This window comes from Terrapene carolina, unplaced genomic scaffold, assembly GCF_002925995.2.
Source record: "Terrapene carolina triunguis isolate 2854851 unplaced genomic scaffold, T_m_triunguis-2.0 Scaffold68, whole genome shotgun sequence".
In the NCBI taxonomy this organism is placed as follows: domain Eukaryota; kingdom Metazoa; phylum Chordata; order Testudines; family Emydidae; genus Terrapene; species Terrapene triunguis.
This window is the reverse complement of record NW_020664419.1, coordinates 40,964,637-40,986,141: the sequence shown is the minus strand read 5'-3', so window position 1 is coordinate 40,986,141 and position 21,505 is coordinate 40,964,637. Positions and strand designations below refer to the sequence as shown.

Below are 21,505 nucleotides of genomic sequence, written 5' to 3'. Positions count from 1 at the left end.
CAGGCTCTCAAGCCTGGGAGGGAGGGGGAGAAGCGGCGCCCGCGCCGCGGCCACTCGGAGTCTCCCCCTCCCTCCCAGGCTCTCAAACCTGGGAGGGAGGGGGAGATCCCGAGCGGCTGCGGCGAGCGAAACAGCCATTTCGCGCGCCGCTACTCCCCCTCCCTCCCAGGCTTGAGAGCCTGGGGGGAGGAGGCAGGGCTGGGAATTTGGGGAAGGGGCGGAGTTGAGGCGGGGCCGGGGGTAATTAAAAAACGGGGGAGGGGGGCGGCCAAAATTGTTTTTGCTTTGGGCGGCAAAAATCCTAGAGCCGGCCCTGGGTAACACCATACCAGACCTGTCAATCTCACTTTTTATGAGGTTGCCCATTTCCAAGAGCTCCTTCACTGCGATTAAAATTGATCAAAAAATTGTGAAATTTACAATTTCAACTAATCTTTTCTTCAAAATTTCAGTGGAAAGCAGGTCAAAATCCAATATAAACATTTTACAGTAATTTTTCCATTTCTCATCCAGATCTAACCATGGTATCTGAGTGCCTATCCAGATCTACAAAGAGTTTCTTAAATGTGGCTTAGAAATTAATCTTGTTTCCTAGTAATTTTTTTTTACACAGACAGTATAAAGTCTGTTATTCATCAGACTAGGGCATCCGATGTGAGCTAGTCATTTTTATCTACGTGGCATTTGAAAGTAAAATATTTGTATAACTCCTATTTTTACAATTTTTTTAGAATGGTTTATAAGAATTTTATTGCTTTGCAATTGAGGCCTTCATCTTCATCATTCATATCATGATTGGATAGCATTAAAGCAGTCTCAGCTTCAGGTCAGGCTTTTAACATATTTGTATGTTACTGAACAAATAATGGGTTATTTATTGATTATGTGATAAGTCATAGCACGTAGACTTTGATCTATGACAATTACATCTCTGGAAGTCTATTCTCAGGATTCATGAAATGCATGCACTTTAGAGTTTGTGTTTCAGGAAAAAAAGCCATATTAATGGAGCTGGAGTAGACTGGAATGGCCTTTTCCAATCAAGAGCTTTCTAAAGAAGCTACGATACATTACATACCCAGAGTAATAGACCAGCATCTTTGGTTTTCTTCTGTGACTGGTAAACAATTTATTAGATCACTCTGGTTCAGATCAGTCACTGACATTCTCACAGTCCTATCTGGACTGATGAACTTAGTTTTAAAACAAGGCCCCAATTCAGCAAGGAATTTAAGCACATGTCTAACTTTAAGCATGTGAGTAGAAATTAATGAGCCTACTCAGTATTTAAAGTCAGGCACATGTTTAAGTACCTTGCTGAACTGAGGCCTTAGGCTAGGTCTACACTACAGCGGGGGTCCGACCTAAGATACGCAACTTCAGCTACGTGAATACCGTAGCTGAAGTTGCGTATTTTAGGTCGACTTACCTGGCTGTGAGGACGGGGGAAAGTCGACCGCTGCCGCGCTGCTGTCGACTCCGCTGCCGCCTCTTGCCGCGGTGGATTTCCGGAGTCGACGGCAGAGCGATCAGGGATCGATTTTATCGCGTCTTCACTAGACGCGATAAGTCGATCCCAGAAAACCGATTGCCTGCCGCCGGACCCTCCGGTAAGTGTAGACAAGCCCTTAGACATCAGAAGCCGCCCATTAAGATATAGGAGGGTTTTTTCTTAAGTGATGCTCAGATAACGATATACAATATAACCATTCATTTGGTGCATATGGGATGTTTTGATTTACTAAAATGTAAGGGCCTGGTTTTGAAAGGGCCTCTCATCACAATCTGGCCTCTCATTTTGCAGAGGAAAAATAACTGTGGATACAATTTACTCCATCTAGACCTGTAACTGCCAAATTTGTTGATACACTCAGGTAATGAGGCATCTAAAGGACACAAGTTTCTAACTAAATTTAAACCACTAAACGGTGGGTACAAAATGGGAACCCCTTCTAAAAACCAGGTTCTAAAGCATAAAAGGATTTGCTTTATAACTCTTTTGTTTCTTGGCTAGTTTAAACTTAAAACATTTCCTGAAGTCTCTTCATTGATCTTATGTCCCCAACCTATTCACTTACTAGTTGTGGCAGTACCTTTCCAGATCAATGTTAATGTTTGTTTATGTTTTTAGCAGTTAGAGATCCTGAAACATTGCATGGACAGCAGATACTCCCAGCCAAGGAACTTTCACCATATAAAATCATGAGCTGTCGCATATACAACAATCCCTTACAATCAATCCCTTACACTATAAAGCAGTTGAGATAGCCCTCTTTGACTGACCATTCTGACTCTTCATTGGATTGGATAATCTCAATGTGCTGTCTACAACCATTTGAAACTAGGGGGAGAGGGACTGTTAGGAAAAAACAAACAAACTAACTAACATGGAAGACCATCTACATTCATCAGAATTAACCAAATCAGGGTTAAAAGGGGACACATTTTTCTTATGGAGAATGGCTAATATAAAAGGACTTCATATCCATTTTAGGGAATTTTCTTTTTTTAAAAAACAATCACACAAAATATGAAAAATATGCTTCCTATTTAATGTGGATGCAAGAAGAACAGAGATTCTTGAACAAAGTCATCAAAATTCTTCATTTTTAACAAGTAAATCTTCTCTTCAGTGAAAGTACAGATTCTGCTGGGGTATATGACAATTTTTCAGATGCTGTGCATATGATGATTTTCCTATGTCCTCTGAATAATTAATCAATACACTCCGGTCACATGGACCACATTCATTTATATGTATTCTATAAATGCCAAGGCAAAAGGTGAGTGTATGTATTTTCCAACTCACTGCACAAGCAGTAGGCAACATGCCTAGCAGTTTATTGCCATTTTACTAACAAAAATAAAGACTATTTTGGAAGTTCCAAGGATGTTATTTTAATACACTGTTTGGATAAAGGTTGGGTCAGAGCCTTTGGGCTAAACAAGTGCAATTTGTTTCTATTTATTTTTTAATATTTGCATTTTTTAGATTAGTGAAGTAGGTATATTTCACCCCCTCTGATAATTTCTGTTAGCATGTTTATTGTCCCCATGTGGATGTACATTATGCTGTTTTATTTCATTGTTGGGATAGAAGGATTTGCTCTTTAGCAGCTAAACTAATTCTTTGCTGTGGTCTTCAAGTGTATTTAAAGTTTTCCCTTCTTTATTCACCCAGGTTAAAATTCACCTATGTGCAAGGTCTAGGCACCAATTAAACTCTCACTTACATAAGACTTTGCAAGATCAGCATGTAAGTGCTTAACACAGATTGGCACATGGTTGTCTTCGTGCTTGGGGGGAACCCCTGTCATAGAATTTAAGGCCTGTAGGGACCACCAGACCATCTAGTCTGATCTCCTGACATTAATAATTTCATTGATTTCAGTAGGACAACTACTCACTATACATAAAATTAAGTGTATGTGTGTAAACCTTCTCAGGATTGAGGCCTTAGGTGGGCATGTAAGTGGTGCAGTCGATCTTACACTGGCCCTCTCCACAAAGTGAATTTCATCCCAAATGCATTGTTGAGATATGTTAATGAGTCTCAAAGGGTAATGCCCCCAGAATGATATGTTTCCATTTTTTGTAAATAGGTCAAGGAATTTTAGGTCATTTAGAGAAGATAAGTTTTAGTAAGTAAGAAGTGTCATACCCACCTTTCTTCCAGCTCTGTTGTTGTGAAGGTTCATTAGTGCTCTGGCATCTTTTCCCTTCCTTTCTTTGGCATCCACAAATGCTCTGGCAAATTTGACACCATAGTCAACGTTATCACTGCAACCACCCCAATCAAAGTGGCCCTTGTTGTCCTTGGCAGACCCTTTCTTCTTCGGATCACAGGAGCATGATTTTAATTCTCCTTGACTACATGCCCTTGTGATAGCAAATACAACTCCAGCAGAGGAGATGGCATACACAAAGGCAGACTCCCGGCTACCTGAAACAAGAAGGCTGGCCTTAAGATGGTTGAGATATTCAGATCCAGATAATTTTAATGTTTAAGTCCATTTATGCTGGACTTCACAGTGTACAAAAGAGAAATGGGGTTGAATTCACGCCTGGTGCAATTTCACTAGAGAATTACATATGGCTTGAATTTGGCCCCCTCTCTAGTAAAAGCTCATTAACAGAAGTCTTGGATTGGGATTCACTACAAGTTTGTTTCTAGTATTTATTAATACAGTTTCATAGATGAGTTGTATTGTATACATACACTTTTAGGATCGCTGTTTTAGTTAATTTAGAAGATCTTTGGTTGTACTGCAAGAAAACAAGCTTCCTACCTAGACGCCAAACCTGTTCAACTTATTCATGCAAATAAGAACCACTGAAGAAGTCAATAGGACTATTTGTGTGATTGAGTAGGATTTGGCCCTATAATTGCACTTCCACATGCCAAGTACTCATACAGTTCTGTCTATTTTCTGATACTTTATTACACTACAGACTATGCCCTCTCATAAGGTAAAAGATACATATTTCAGTGCAATAGCTACATAAAATTAATTTAATATTAAGTAGTAACTCATAATACACAGCTGTGCTATATTGATAGATATAAAACTCTTTAGGGTCTTAATACACTTTTGCTTTCAAACAGTGCTGTATTTCATTATTAGTATGTGTACTTATTAATGGTTGCCACAACAAGTATATTAACAACTTGAAGAAAAACTGAGCTCTCCAGTCAGAAAACGCAAAACAGCTTGGTGATATCAAGAAGCCTGAGACTTTTTAAAGCACACTGTATGTCAACTGGAAGAGCAAAATATTGTATAGCATTGAAGTTATTGCTCATTTCAGATTTAAAGTTTGCTCATTTCAGTTACAATTTTATAACAGTGGGCTGAAAATGACTTCTGCCAGTTTTATTATTAAAAATCATATCTACATCATATTAAATTACACTTACCTCAGCCCTTTAAAAAACTACCATGCAATCTACAGAACTTGAAATTAATTATAGGAATATTTGTATTAAGTAGTAATCTGTGTTCTCCAGAGAAAAACACAATTACCAAATGACTGTTTTGAAAAGCAACTCAAACAGCCAATGGACAACAAAGGATTACGAGTTGTACAAGTGAGACTATTTGCAAAAGAGACATTCAGAAAAGTAAGTTTGTGCTGAAAAGTGAAGTCTTCAAGACTATGTTAAAGCTAGCACAGGAAGGTGAGAAGTGCACCTGCATGCACTGGCTAAACCCCTAGGAATAAAGAGGAATCTATCCTTTGAAGGCTTGTCTTCACTACAAACTTTTATCATGTTCAAGTATGTTAATTTGACTTCAAAGAGTCAAATTAGCTATCACTATGCTGACCATGACTTTGTAATAGATGTAGACCAGAAAAATTCTGAATTGTGTCATCCCCTCATGAATAAACCCTAGGGGAACAAGGTTCAATCATGATTCACTGACCTGACCTATTAGTATTTAACATTTATATTCCAGTAGCATCTAGAAGCCTCAGCCAGATGTGGGCTGCATTGTACCACAGTGCTGAACAGGACTTGGTCTTGTCTGCTGTGACCACAAAGTAATGATAAAGATAATGTTAACTAACCTGGCTCCTCACACTCATGTACTAACACAATAGCATTTCTGACAAATTTTGATTCACAACTGTTGAAATGTTTCATTTGGGTTTGTTGAACTGACCAAAACTACTTGATTTTGAGTTATTTCAACATTAAATTGCATTTTCCTATTGATTGCTTCCTGGGAGTTGTTTTTGTTTAGGAGCCTGATACTCCATTCTCCCTTGCTGGCCAGACTCAGCAGAGTTTTTGACTCCCATGATGCATCATTCAGCTTGGTCAGATGGGAACCCATGTTACATTCTGAGAGATGTATTCCTCCAGGGAGCCCAGCTCATAGGAAAGAATGGGGGCCAGAACTACAACTCCCAATATTTTATTGAACTGATTCAAAACAAAAATGTTTCAGGTCAGTTCAACAGAATGAAATATTCCAATTTTGGTCAAGCCAAAGCGAAATAAAATATTTCATTTTGATTTTCCTGATGAAAAAAAATTCAAAAAATTGAAGTTTTCCCTGGGAAAACTTCAATTTTGCAGAAACTTTATTTTCTGTTGGAAAATTCCTAACCAGGTCTAATATACACAGACATCTCTTGTAACAAATAAAAGGCCCTGTGTGCCACATAGACTCTATCTACACAACTTCACCTCACTTTGTAACCAGTTAGTGACACTGGCTGACACTAAACATGATTTATGGTTGCCACTTCTGAGGTACAAAAAACAAGGACATCTGCCTGCTCGCCCATACTACACCACATACATCCCTGGGTACTGCTTTCCTCCCCACCCATGGCACTGTCTCCTCATCCCAACCCTGGGGGAGGGCACCAGATCCCAGGGCTGCCCCAGGCATCAACCTGGCCAAACAGGATGCAGCATTGGCTGGATCCACCTCTCTCCTGCCTGGCGGCAGCCCGCACAACCAGTACCTAAACAGCAGTGACTGGGTGCTGCCAGCCCCAAGCTCCCCCTGTCCTGCTCACTGCTCCCAAGCTGCCCTGTCCCCATGGCTCTCAGGTGCTCCAGAGCTACAGCTCCCACTGAGCAGGAACTGCTGCCCGTGGCTCCTCCCACTACACCCACTAGGGCTGCGGGAGCCAACAGGGGGATGGCTGACAAAAAAAAAATCAGGACTTTTAATGTCCCAGAAGACTTGCAGATTTCCTGGGACAGCTACTTAAAATAAGGGCCGATCCCCGGAAAACCAGGACAGGTGGTAACCATAAACATGATCTGTATCCACAGGAAACATGGTTAATACTGTGCTAGCAACCATAGGGGACAACTATGTATCTCCGTTACAAGAGACATAGATTGGATGGGACCCCCTGCCGTAGTGTGAATCAGAGAGTTTAAGGCCAGAAGGGACTCCCAGATCATTTAGGCTGACCTCCCATAAATCACAGGCCACCAACACCACCCTGCATCTACACCCTAAACCCAACAACCAAAATTAAATCATAATATTACAACCCACAGGAAAAGGACAGTTACCTGTTCCGTAACTGGCGTTCTTTGAGATGTGTTGCTCCTGTGTATTCCACAGTAGGTGTGCGTGCTCGCCACGTGCACCGGTGCCGGAAGTTTTTCCCTTAGCAGTACCCGTAGTGGGGGAGCACCACTGCGACCCCTGGAGTAGCGCCTCTATATCGCGCTATAAGGGGAGCTGCGCACTCCCCCCACCCTCAGTTCCTTCTTGCCAGACAACTCCGACAGGGGGGAAGGAGGGCGGGCTGTGGAATAGACAGGAGCAACACATCTCGAAGAATGCCAGTTACGGAACAGGTAACTGTCCTTTCTTCTTTGAGTGATTGCTCCTGTGTATTCCACAGTAGGTGACTCCAAGCTATATCTGATGGAGGTGGGTAGGAGTTTAAAGGTTATCGGGACGGAGTACCGCCCTACCAAACCCGGCGTTGTCCCGTGCTTGGGAGACAATTGCATAGTGTGAGGAAAAGGTGTGGACAGAGGACCACGTGGCAGCCCTACATATGTCCTGGATAGGGATGTGGGCTACATAGGCGGCTGACGAGGCCTGCGCTCTCGTGGAATGGGCCTTTATGATAGGTGGCGGAGGAACCCCTGCCAAGTCATAACATATGCGTATGCACGAGGTGATCCAGCGGGAAAGGCGCTGGGTGGAGACCGGTTGCCCTCTCATACGCTCGGCCGATGCAACGAACAGTTGCAAGGATTTCCTGAACGGCCTGGTTCGGTCCAGGTAAAAGGCCAGCGCCCTACATACGTCTAGCGTGTGTAGGCGGCGTTCCTCGCTGGAGGAATGGGGCTTAGGACAGAGTACCAGTAGGAAGATGTCCTGTTCCATATGGAAGGCGGAGACCACCTTGGGGAGAAAAGCCGGGTGCAGGCGAAGCTGGACCTTATCCTTATGGAAGACCGTGTATGGGGGTTCCAAGGTCAGGGCCCTAAGCTCCGAGACCTGACGGGCTGAGGTGATAGCCACCAAGAAAGCCACTTTCCAGGAGAGGTGGGACCAAGAACAGGTGGCCAGGGGCTCAAAGAGAGGGTCCATGATGCGGGATAGCACTAGGTTCAGATCCCATTGCGGGACCGGGGCCCTGGCATACGGGAACGTACGATCCAGCCCCTTCAAAAAACGGGAGGTCATCTCATGGGAAAAAACCGAGTGACCTTGCACCGGAGGGTGAAAAGCTGAAATGGCCGCTAAGCATACCCTGACGGAGGCCGGAGCCAGGCCTTGGATCCTAAGGAACAGGAGGTAATCTAGAATAAGTTGGAGGGATGCGGATGATGGGGAAGCGCCCCGCTCTCCCGCCCACCTAGAAAACCTAAACCATTTGGCCAGGTAGGTCCGTCGAGTAGACGGCTTTCTGCTCTCCAGCAGAATACGCCGGACATCCTGTGAACACCTTCCCTCCTCCTCGTTTAACCATGGAGCAGCCATGCTGTCAAGTGAAGCGCAGTTAGGTTGGGGTGGAGGAGGCATCCTCTCTCCTGGGAGAGGAGATCCGGGCGAAGCGGCAGCCTCCATGGGGGGGGGCCGCTAACAGTTGCAGGAGGGTCCCGTACCAATACTGGCGGGCCCAATCCGGAGCTATGAGTATGACCCTCGACCGTCTGCCTTTACCTTCTGAAGGACCTTGACTATCAGTAGAAATGGTGGAAAGGCATAGAACAGCTGGCCGGAGCACCGGAGGAGGAATGCGTCCGAGATCGCCCCCCTTTCTGCCCCTGCCCTGGAGCAGAACTGGGGCAGAGACGATTCTGGGCGGTAGCGAAGAGATCTACCTGGGGAGCTCTCCACTCTCGGAAGAGTTGCTGGGCAACCTCCCAGTGGAGTGACTGGTGGGAGAAGACCCTGCTGAGGCGATTGGCTCGCGTATTGCGCGTGCCAGGTAGGTGAAAAGCCCTCAGAGAGATATCGTGGGCTATGCAGAATTCCCATAGGTCCAGAGCTTCCTGGCACAAGGCCGAGGAGCGCGTGCCCCCTTGCCTATTGATGTAATACATCGTGGCCATATTGTCCGTAAGGACTCTGACCATCTTCCCCCCTAGGTGTAGGCTGAAGGCTATGCACGCCAGGCGCACCGCCCTGAGCTCCCTGACGTTTATGTGCAGGGACAATTCTGCAGTCGACCATCTGCCCTGGGTTTGGAAGTTCCCTGCATGGGCTCCCCACCCCAGGTCCAAGGCGTCCGACACCAGATCTAGTGAGGGAGGGGTCTCTCGGAATGGGATCCCTTGTAACATGTTGGCCAGGAGGGACCACCATTGCAGGCTGGCCACTACGTTGGGGGGGAATGTGACAACCTTGTCCAGGCCATCCCTGGCTTGGGAATATTGGGAGGCCAACCAGAGTTGGAGGGGCCTCATTCTGAGTCTGGCACGTCGCACCACGGAGGTGCATGCTGCCATGTGGCCTAAGATTTGAAGGCACACCCTTGCCGTCGTCACAGGGAAGGCCGTGATTGAGGCTATGAGACTTGTGAGTGTCTCGAACCTGTCCTGGGGGAGAGAGGCCGTGACTACCTCCGAGTCTAACAGCGCTCCTATGAAGTGTATGAACTGAACCGGCACTAACGTGGACTTGTCCTCGTTTACCACTAGGCCTAGACTCTCGCATGTAGCCAGTAAGAATTTCATCTGGGCCTGCACCTGGGATCGAAACTTGCCCTTGAGCAGCCAGTCGTCCAGGTAGGGGAAAATTTGCAGCCCGTTCCTCCTGAGGTGGGCTGCCACTACCGCCATGCATTTGGTAAAAACCCTGGGGGCTGTGGAGAGGCCAAAGGGGAGGACCGTGAACTGGTAATGGTCCCACCGTACCAGGAAGTGGAGGAAGCACCTGTGACCTTTGAAAATATGGATGTGAAAATACGCATCCTGGAGGTCCAGGGCTGCGAACCAATCCCCCGGGTCTAGGGATGGAATAATAGAGGCCAGAGACACCATACGGAACTTGCAAAAAGAACAGGAGTACTTGTGGCACCTTAGAGACTAACAAATTTATTTGAGCATAAGCTTTCGTGGGCTACAGCCCACTTCTTCGGATGCAACTTGTAACGAACCATAAACTGGTTGAGGTTCCGCAGGTCGAGGATGGGCCTGAGCCCACCCTTTGCCTTCGGGATCAGGAAATACCGGGAGTAAAAACCCTTGCCCTGGAATTCCCGAGGTACTTTCTCCACCGAGCCCAGGGTGAGGAGGGGCATCACTTCCTGGTCTAGCAGGAGTACGTGCGCCAGATCCCCGGGAACCTCCGGGGGTGGGGGGTGGGAAAGGGGGGGGCGAAGCGAACTGCAACATGTAGCCCTTAGAAATGATGCTGAGGATTCATTGGTCCGACGTTATACAGGACCATTGCACTCAGAAGGCAGATAAACAGTTGCAGAACACAAACTTTATTAACTGGGGGGGCTTCCCTGGCAACAGGCCCGGTGGCCCCCTGCAAAGAGTCAAAAGTGCCTCTTCCCCTGCCTCTTGCCCTTGGCGGGCCCAGGTCGAGGGGCCGAGAGGGACTGACGCTGGGACCTGCGTCTCTGCTCCCTCGGTCTCTGAGGTGGGGGCTCATATCTGCCTCTAGCTGGAGGAACCGAGGTCTGTGGCCTGGGTTTGTCCTTAGTCGGTGGGACATTTAGGCCCAGGGTTTGCAGTGTGGTGCAGGAGTCCTTCATCCCGTGTAGATGGGTGTCTGTCTGATCTGCAAACAGGGCCTTCCCGGCGAAAGGCAAGTCCTGCATGAGGGACTGGGACTCCGTGGACAGCCCTGACAGCGAGAGCCACGACGCCCTGCGCATGGCAACAGCGGAGGCCATCGAATGGGCTGCTGTATCTGCCGCGTCCGAAGCCGCTTGGAGGGCCGCTTTTGCTGCCGACGCACCTTCATTGACCAAAGCTCTGAACTCCTTCTTATCCTTTTCCTGAAGAAGAGGTTCAAATTTTGGCAGAGACCCCCACAAGTTAAAATCATATCGGCGCAGGAGGGCTTGGTGATTTGCCACCCTGAGCTGGAAGCTCACCGATGAATAAACCTTCCTGCCGAAAATATCCAATCTCCTGGCGTCTTTATCCTTGGGAGTGGGCGCGGGTTGGCCATTCCTCTCTCGGTGGTTTACCACCACCAGAGAGTTCGGGGCCGGGTGAAAGTACAAATATTCGTGCCCCCTTACTGGCACAAAATATTTTCTCTCCGCCTTTTTAGAAATAGGCGCCAAGGACGCAGGGGCTTGCCAAAGCGAAGTCAAAATATTGGCCACCCCTTGGTGGAGAGGTAGGGCCACATGGCCCGGTGCTGAGGAGGACAAGACGTTGAACAAAGTGTCCGACGGCTCCTCCATCTCCTCAGCCTGGAGCTGGAGAGTCGAGGCAACCTGCCTAAGGAGCTCCTCGTGAGCTTTAAAATCCTCCTGCAAGGCGGGTGGTGGCACCGCAATAGATTCTTCTGGTGCCGGGACTGGATCTGCCCCCAGGGCATCAGGCAGTGCCGGTGGTTCGACCCCCAAGTCCGAGCCCGGGTATGGTGCTGCTGTCTCGGTGCCCGGTGCCTTGTCGCGGTGCCGAGGCTGGGACGTCGAATGCACCTGCGATGCACCTGCTACCGAACAGGGTCTCGCCGGTGCCAGCAGTTGGGGCCAAGGCGCGCACTGACACCACTGCCCTTGCCAGGGTGCCCCTTGCCAGTGCCCCACTTGGGGACCTAGCGGAGCCACCTGATCATGTGGGACCGCGCAGCTCGGGGATGGGCGGCTGGGTGCCGAAGCAGAAGTCACTGAAGAGCGCACGGTGCCGTATGAGCAACGGGAGCGTCCACGGCCGTATCGGTGCCTGCCTCGAGATTTAGATCTCGATGAGGAAGACCTGTACCCATCAGAGGTACTGCGTTCAGAGTCTCCATGGCGACCATGGCTACGACGCCTCGGTGCCGGTGACGGCCGAGGGGTGCTTTGTGAACAACGTCTGTTGGAGCGAGCACTCGAATGTCAGCGTCGGTCCCGATGTCGTCGAGACCTGCTCCTATAGCTCCGGTAGGAAGAGGAAGGCCTCTTATCTCGGTGCCTGCGACCCCTCCGGGTAGTGGAGGAAGCTCGCGACTCCTTCTCAGGCGTGGAGGTCTGACATGGGCTACGAGATGGCCCCGCCCGGGTAGGCACCTCATCCTCGGAGAGAGGCTATGCTGGACCGGGGAGGGTTGATGAGCTCCCAGCGGTGGCTTCCCTCGGGAGCGAGGGCCTGTCTTGGGCGGCACGCCCGGCACTGGAAGGGCGAGGATGTCACGCACTGCCTGAGCTGCCTCCGGCATTGACGGTATTCTCTCCACAGGAGAGGCACGCGTGGACGGGACCGGACTACTCTGCTCAGCACAAGTCGGAGGTCTGGGTCCCGAGGGGGATCGTGGGCTGCCCAACTCAGGTGCGGCCTCGCCCCTGTCCTTCTCTCGGCGCCACTGAGTTGTCCCTTGCTTCTTAGCGAGGGAGCGGTGCCGACTGGTTGATGGGACGTCACTCCGCACCGACGACGCGCTCGGCACCGAGTCGGGTCGGTGCTGGGGCCAATGCCAACTCCATTAGTAAGGCCCGGAGACGGCTATCCCTTTCACGTTTCGTTCTCAGTTTGAACGATCTGCAAATTTTACAATGCTCACTTATGTGAGTCTCGCCCAGACAGCGAAGACACTGAGTGTGTGGATCGCTCCTGGGCATAGAACTGCGACAGGAGTTGCACGACTTGAAGCCTGGGGCAGGGGCATGCCCCGAGCCAGGCAACTAACTAGAGAATCAAGCTACGAAGAAGAGTTGTACTACTAAGGCTAGAAGTGCTACAGCCGAGCTGGAGCACAAAGTTCCGACTACCTTCACTGGTGGCAAGAAGGAACGGAGGGTGGGGGGAGTGCGCAGCTCCCCTTATAGCACAATATAGAGGCGCTACTCCAGGGGTCGCAGCGGTGCTTCCCCACTACGGGTACTGCTAAGGGGAAAACTTCCAGCACCGGTGCACGTGTCAAGCATGCACACCTACTGTGGAATACACAGGAGCAATCACTCGAAGAAGAACTAGCCTATTACATGCCACATGCAGAGAATAGGAGAAACCGAGGTGCACCACTGCCTGATGCCCCTGCAATGGCAGGGAAATGATTAAGTGAGATACACCTAGATAGTCTTGGCAAGTAACCCGCACCCACACGCTATAGAGGGAATTGAACCCAGTTCAAAGTCACTGCCAATCTGACCTGGGGGAAAATTCCTTCTCAACCCCACACATAGCGATCACTTGGAAGCTGAGCATGAGAGCATGAACCAGCCAGCCAAGCACCTGAGAGAATGCTCAGTGCTGCCTGTGCCTATGTCACCAGTTTGACTAGGCCTCCTTCCCAACACTCTGTGTGGTAGCAGAAATCCCAGGGTGCATTGCTCCACTTCGTGCTGGTGCCACTCAGTTTGCATTCTATCTCTTGCTGAGGCAGTTTGGGATGGCTGCTTAGATTTTCCCAGAATGCACTTAGGCAACATGGGAGATGAAGATACAACAAACTCCATGGACACCTGTTTGTCTGAAAAAAAAAGCTGCAGTTGGGATGTTTTCCATGACTGGGTCAGATGAGAGTGTCACAATATGGCTACAAAACCTCAGCTGTACTTGTAGCCTAGATGGTCATTATGCACCATGTTGGGGTTGTGCAGTGTGGGAGAAGCACAGGTAAAGCAGCCATGTATGTGTTCTGAAGGTGGTCTTCCTGTCATCTCTAAACAAGCAATCCTTTCTAAACAATATTAACTAGGGCTGCCAAGCGATTAAAAAAATTAATCATGATTAATCGTGCTGTTAAACAATAATAGAATTCCCATTATTTAAATATTTGGTATGTTTTCCACATTTTCAAATATATTGATTTCAATTTCAGCACAGAATACAAAATGCACAGTGCTCACTTTATATTTATTTTTATTATAAATATTTGCACTGTAAAAACAAAAGAAATAGTATTTTTCAATTCACTTCATATAAGTACTGTAGTGCAAATCTCTATCATGAAACTTGACCTTGCAAATGTAGAATTATGCACACATAAAAACTGCATTCAAAAACAAAACAATGTAAAACTTTAGAGCCTACAAGTCCACTCAGTCCTACTTCTTGTTCAGGCACTCGCTCAGACAAATAATTTTGTTTACATGTGCTGAAGATAATGCTGCCTGCTTCTTGTTTACAATGTCACCTGAAAGTGAGAACGGGCATTTGCATGGCACTATGGTAGCCGGTGTTTCAAGATATTTATGTGCCAGATGCGCTAAAGATTCATATGTCCCTTCATGTTTTAACCACCATTCCAGAGGACATGCATCCATGCTGATGACGGGTTCTGCTTGATATCAATCCAAAGCAGTGCAGACTGACACATGTTCATTTTCATCATCTGAGTCAGATGCCACCAGCAGAAGGTTGATTTTCTTTTTTGGTGTAGTTTCTGCATTGGAGTGTTGCTCTTTTAAGACTTCTGAAAGCATGCTCCACACCTTGTCCCTCTCAGATTTTGGAAGGCACTTCAGATTCTTAAACCTTGGGTCGAGTGCTGTAGCTATCTTTAGAAATCTCACATTGGTACCTTCTTTGCATTTTGTCAAATCTGCAGAGAAAGTGTTCTTAAAATGAACAACATGCTGGGTCATCATCTGAGACTACTATAATTTGCAATATATGGCAGAATGCGGATAAAACACAGAGCAGGAGACATACAACTCTCCCCAAAGGAGTTCAGTCACAAATTTAATTAACACATTTTTTTTTAACTGAACGTTATCAACATGGAAGCATGTCCTCTGGAATGGTGGCCAAAGCATGAAGGGGCATATGAATGTTCAGCATAACTGGAATGTAAATACCTTGCAATGCAGGCTACAAAAGTGCTATGTGAATGCCTGTTCTCACTTTCAGGTGACATTATAAATATGAAGCAGGCAGCATTATCTCCCGTAAAGGTAAACAAACTTGTTTGTCTTAGCAATTGGCTGAACAAGAAGAAGTACTGAGGCTAGGTCTACACTACCTGCCTGAATCGGCGGGTAGAAATCGACCTCTCGGGGATTGATTTATCGCGTCCCATCGGGACGCGACAATCGATCCCCGAATCGACGCTCTTACTCCACCAGCGAAGGTGGGAGTAAGCGCCGTCGACAGGAAGCCGCAGAGGTCGATTTTGCCGCCGTCCCTACAGCGGGGTAACTCAGCTGCGATACGTCGAATTCAGCTACGCTATTTGCGTAACTGAATTTGCGTATCTTAAATCGACCCTCCCCCCACCCCCCCGTAGTGAAGACGTAGCCTGAGTGGACTTGTAGGCTCTAAAGTTTTACATTGTTTTGTTTTTGAGTGCAGTTATGTAACAAACAAACCAAATCTACATTTATAAGTTGCACTTTCACAATAAAGAGATTGCACTACAGTACTTCTACGAGGTGAATTGGAAAATACTGTTTATCTTGTTTATCATTTTTACAGTGCAAATATTTGTAATCAAAAATAATAATATAGTGTGAGCACTGTACACTTTATATTCTCTGTTATAATTGAAATCAATATATTTAACAATGTAGAAAAACATCCAAAATATTTAATAAACTTCAACTAGTATTCCATTAACAGTGTAATTAAAAATGCGATTAATCACAATATTTTTAATCACGATTAATTTTTTTAGTTAATTGCATGAGTTAACTGCAATTATATTAACTAAATTTTAATATTCTAAAATTTTAATACAGTATTAACTAAACAGGAAAGATATTAACTCCAGTTTCCATTTACACCCACCTGTCATCAACAGATGATATTCAGTACTTTTATACACACCTGCATGTGCATCCTAATCATCAGAGCCATAAGTCAGTAGAACAGCAGAATTTGGTTCTAATTGTCCTCTTTCACACTTGTGTTTTGAAGTTAAGCATTTTTACAAAGGAAATTCACAGCTAAATTTGAGTTACTTACAAAAGGGAAGATGCAAGTTTAATATAGTACAAATCAGGCATTTCTTTTGCCAAAGGGTAGTGCTCTAGGATAGTGAGTTATATATACATATGAGACTGGTTTACAGGCCATCTACTCTTCATGCTTTGGTATATTTGTCTTGGAAGAAGTATTGTTGACTAACAACATTTTATAATAATACGGTTATATAAATTTAATCTTACGTGTAAACCAACAATTGTATGCACCTACAAAGCAAGGCTTCTTACCTAGTGGCTGTTTCTGATTCTTTGCCTGACACAGAACAATACAATATTTCCCCCTGAAATTATATAACCACGACAAAGCATAAAATAGTGCTAAGAATTAACTTAAAAGGACAGATCCCCAGCTGATGTACATTGTCACAGCTGCATTAAAATCAATGGAGTTGTGACAATATGCACCAGCTGAGGCGCTGTGCCAAAGTACACAATAAATGAAGCCCCATGTCAATTTCATTTTTCGTGGGTTATCGTAAATTGACTTAATTATTTTTTTCTGATTTATGATCCAAAGATTTCAAACAACTATTGTTTTAAAGAAATAAATCGAGAAACATTTCACAGGCGCTACTCTCGTGTTTCAAACATGGTCAGTTTTAACAACACTTTGTAATGCAGTTAATGGCTTGTGGGCTGTGGGAAATGTAGCTAACAACTCCAAGCAGCCATCACCAAGGTTACTGGTAAAGCTTCTCTGAAGACAAAAAGCACGTGAGGCTGATTCGCTGGTGACAATATTTAAGTGCCCAGCTGAGCTCTAGGTGGAGCCAGGGAGCGTTTAGTGCTTTCAGCGCGGTCAGAAGTACTCCCAGGACACAGACTAATTTACAATCGCAATGAATTCACTCTTGCGGAGGGTAATGGTGGGATGCTCGCGCCCCTGGGGAAGCCTAGAGACGCTGTGCTGTACTTTTGGCCGCCTCCCATCCCAGGGGCCGGATGATTACATGGTAGCATCAGTGCAACACCCTCTGCGAAGCATCGGCCAGGGAACAGCAGAGCGCGCTTCGTGGATCTAAGGGTTGGGTTGCGGGGGGAGCAGATGTCACCCCCCACACACACACACACACACAGAGCTAGGCTGCAGCCAGCTCTCCGAAGGGCACGTTCCGGGTGGAGCCTCTTAGGGCACATGGGCTGCTGCTGCGGCGTCTCCGACTTTCTCTGCACGTGCTGGTACATAGCTCGTGTGACCCCCATGTGTTGTGTGCAAGTCAACTGTCCGCCAGGGGCAGGGATCCCTCCTTCTTCCCCCCTCCCACCCTCCGCCAGGGGCAGGATCCCTCCTTCTTCCCCCCGCCGGGGACAGGGATCCCGCCTGCTCCCCCCAGTGGTGACTCGCACATGCCCCAGGCGGAGGCGCCTCACTGGTCCCCCCGCAGACCGAGCCGCCGGCGCTGGCTGACGCCGCAGCAGGCCGGGCGCAGGGGGGGCCGTGGCCGGGTCTGCGGCCCGCAGCGCCCCGTGTGGCCGGGTACTTACTGCGCAGCAGGACTCTGCCGAAGAGGCTCCGGTCTCGGTGCAGGGTGTTGCAGTTCCAGCGGTGCTGGCGGAACTGGTGCTGACACTCCGCCGTCCACTCCGCCACGCCCAGCCCGATGGAGCGCATGGCCTCGGGGTGCCGCTGGCACAGCTGCCGCTGCCGGCTCACCAAGCCCGGCACGTTGTCACACATCACCCGCGACGAGCCCACCGCCCCCATGTACCTGCGGGGAGCAAAGACGCACAGGCAGCGGGGGCGAGGAGTAGGGCCCGCGGGCGAGCGACGGTGCGTGTGGGGACAGGCTCAGCTGGGGGGCGGGGAGGCACGTATGGGGGGGAGCTACTGGAGAGGGGGAGGATGAGCTGCGAGGAGGGCACTGACTGGAGATGGGCAGTTACTGTACTGGGAATGGGGAGCTGCTGGGGAGAGCACTGATGGAGAGCACTGACTGGGAATGGAGAGCTACTGGGGAGAGCACTGACTGGGAATGGAGAGCTAATTGGGAGAGCACTGACTGGGAATGGAGAGCTACTGGGGAGAGCACTGACTGGGAATGGAGAGCTACTGGGGAGAGCACTGACTGGGAATGGAGAGCACTGACTGGGAATGGGGAGCTGCTGGGGAGAGCACTGACTGGGAATGGAGAGCACTGACTGGGAATGGAGAGCTGCTGGGGAGAGCACTGACTGGGAATGGGAAGCTAATTGGGAGGGCATTGACTGAGGAGCGGGGCTGAGCTATTAGGGAGAACAGAGTGGGACTCGTACAGGGAGATGTGCCTTTCTGCCTGGCTGTTTGCCAGGAGCCAATGCTGCTTTCAGTGCTCTGTAAGGATCCCTCCGCCTTCCTCTTATTTTCCTCGAACGAGCAAAGGCCGCAGAGCGGCTGGCTAAGTCGGCTCTTCCTGGGACTACATTCTGATCATCCTCTCGTCCAGAGTCCGTTTAATGTAGAGTCTAATTTACAGCCGCATTTGCTTTTTTGGTAGAAATCCTTTCAAAATCGTTTGCCTGCCGTATATTCCTACCGAGCCTTTGGAAGAACCAAAAACTCCTTTATAGCGCCTTACTTTGGTTTTTGTCATTTTTTTCTTGAATGACATCATCATCTGTATCCAGATGTTCGCTATTAGCCCTGAAATGTTTAGAAAGGTATCTTTTATAAAACCCAACCCGCTATGGCTCTTTTGAAGCGATCAAACAGGAGCAAATGTCTTTTTGCTGTGTTTTCATTAGTTTATATGATCATCAAATCGTTAAAGCTGTTATTTGCAAAAAAAAGTTATAGATATTCGGTAACAGATAAAAGACAACGTGACAAAAAGCCCTTGCAATAAATAATGTTTATGCACCTACGGAAACAGAAATAGCAATTGTATTGAAAAATGGCCAGTCTGATAAATCAACCTTTGATCCAGTGTCAGCCGTGTCAAGGTTAAATGCATTCTCTGGTCAGTATGTTTACAAGGGGAAGTTTAACTCCTCTTCTTCAGTGAGGTTTGTCTGTTTTGTTTTGTTTTAAGACCCCATTTTCTGAAGGAAATCTCTGATTTAGGCTCCCCCTTAATTAGCCCTGTGTTTTGCAGCTCGCTTAGAAGGATCACAACCAGCTCAAATATCTTTTGAACTAGGAGCTGTGGTCCCTACAGGCTTCTCCACTATTCATTTGGAGGTTTTAGTTCAGCGATGAGAAACTTTTTTTTTCTCCTGGAGGAGGGGCTGGAGGGAATCGAGGGTCTGAACAAAATTCTGCTCTAGACTATTCTGACAATTCATGTAACGGAATGAATATGGAGGGAAGGCAGTAAACAAACTACTCTCTCTCTCTCTCTCTCTCTCTCTTTGCCCTAGTACAAATTGCACCATGCCTCTTACTTTCATCGATTCCTTTGTCCACTGTATTGTTACCCGAGAGATTTTCTGACAAATTCATTTTCAGCTTTCATTTTACATGAAAAATAAGTAAATAAAAGAGCAAGGATGCTCAATCAAGGAGAATTAATCAGATATATCCCTGAACCTGAACGATGCAAAAACTTGTTGCATGCCATAAGCAATATCTTCATACATTTCCTCCGATTCTTACATGGATTCTATAAATTGGTGATAGGAGCTCTGCGGGGCGTATTTTAATCAACCTCCAACTGACTCTGCTGTTACTGTCCATGCTAAAAGCTCTGAACGGTCCTCAGATCAAAGAGTCCTCCTTAGACATGTAGTAAAACAGACGTTTAATTGTTAAGGATGAGTTAAGGAGGAGTGGGAGCTGGGAGGGAAAAGAAAAGTTGAGAGAAGATGTAGGATAATTCGGATTGATTTAGGATTGGAGTTTTTGTATCTGAACAGCCGGCAGCGATACATTTTTGTGTGATCACTAAAGGGGTGGAGGTGTTAATTCTTCTAGTTTACCATTAATTTATCCCACCTTACCCAAGAGCAAATAAACCCTTGTAATCGCAGAACTTACCACCACGAAGAAGTGACTTCTGGGGTTTCCCAGAACAAGATCAGTGGAACCGCAAACCAGATCCCAAAGCGAAAGTTCATATTAGAAACACTTCACTCCACATCAGTTCTAATGCGAAGGGCGGAGGAAATCCCATGGAACAAAAACTACTGACACCGAGCCAAATGCACCTTGAGGGCTTCTCTCCTCACTGGATCAAGAATCTCACCATTCCCATGTCACGGTTGCCAGGGGTCAGATTTACTGATAAACTCTATAATGTGTCTGTGCAGAACTCCGGAGTCTGCTCAATTTGTCCAGAATCACATCCTCAAGGAGGGCAACAAGATCAATTCCGCTCTCATCCTTCTTCCTTGCCCTGATGCAGCTCTTCTGCGGTCAGAGCAAAGCTGAGAGGCTGGTGTGGGTTGCTTACAGACTGGGTGGGTTCTGCCTTTCTTTCGTTCTTAACTCTGATGGATGAAATGATGTCAAGAGACATTGGAGGAGGTAACACCTCTGATTAGGGAAGGAATCCCGATGAGCCAGTTGCCTTCCAATAACCTTAAATCCAAACAGAGTTAGTTAAAACCCTACACAATTACCAACACTGCACGGGATACGTTACTACTGAGAATACAGCAGTGAAGTCGCCAAACAACGGAAAATACTTAGCACTTCTCAATATTTGGTATCAATATATAACGTTTTATACAGTATTTCATTCACATATGTGTATGGAATTATAGATACTGACACGCCATATGCACCATGCAACTCGACTATAACATTATATATAAGAAACAGAAAATATTTCCATGATTTTGATTATTTTACTAATCTCAGCCCTAGGAAATTAGGAAGGGGAATGGTATAAATTCTTCACATCTGAGGACACTAACTGTAACTGCCCAAGGTGATTCTGTAAAAGAATAGAGACCGGGTGAAATGAAGAACACAATGCACGCAAGCACATTTAAGTGTGAAAACTCGATACCATTTTATTTAACACGCTGAGGTCTTATTCGTGTAAATGTGACCCCGATTCCTAGCAACGGAGCTTCCTCTTCTCACCTGACTTTTGGCCTGAACAGTCTACTCCAACTTGTAGCCCATTGACTGTGTGGCAAACTCTTCAGACAACAGCCCGGCAGAGAACAACCGGTAAAAACAAACACATTGAAAATAGTCAGACAGCTCACATGACAGCGGCTATGCTTCACAAGAACAGCATCCATATCGCACACGTTTAGTATGTGAATTACTGTGCTTAGCTCCTTCAAGTGCCACCTGGAAACCAGACAACGGTCCGGATCCATTGTCTCTTTCAAATTACATTTAAAACTTTGCCCAGACTAACAGATCATCTCTCACTAAATTGTTGTTGCAAAGCAATTTGGGGGTGTAGGTGTTCAAATACCATGTATTGAAGATCAAATTAAACTTCCCTAAGGGAGTGGGGCGACAGAGAGAACAAACGCTCTGAAAGGTGACTGGATTGCAGATTTAGGACCTGATCCAACTCCTGTTGCAGTCAAT

At 46.9% G+C, this 21,505-nt stretch overlaps 1 protein-coding gene across 1 annotated transcript in view; it reads right to left on the bottom strand.

Annotated features, from left to right (window-relative positions):
* Positions 1–20,067, bottom strand: part of WNT2 (Wnt family member 2) — a 46,044-nt gene extending 25,977 nt beyond the window's left edge. Inside the window, exons 1-3 of the mRNA XM_026648953.1 lie at positions 19,988–20,067; positions 17,521–17,744; positions 3,666–3,943 (exon numbers count right to left, since the gene is read on the bottom strand). Of these exons, the coding sequence (XP_026504738.1) occupies positions 3,666–3,943; positions 17,521–17,744; positions 19,988–20,067 (582 nt within the window). The remainder of the gene's footprint in view (positions 1–3,665; positions 3,944–17,520; positions 17,745–19,987) is intronic.
* Between the last annotated feature and the right edge of the window lie 1,438 nt (positions 20,068–21,505).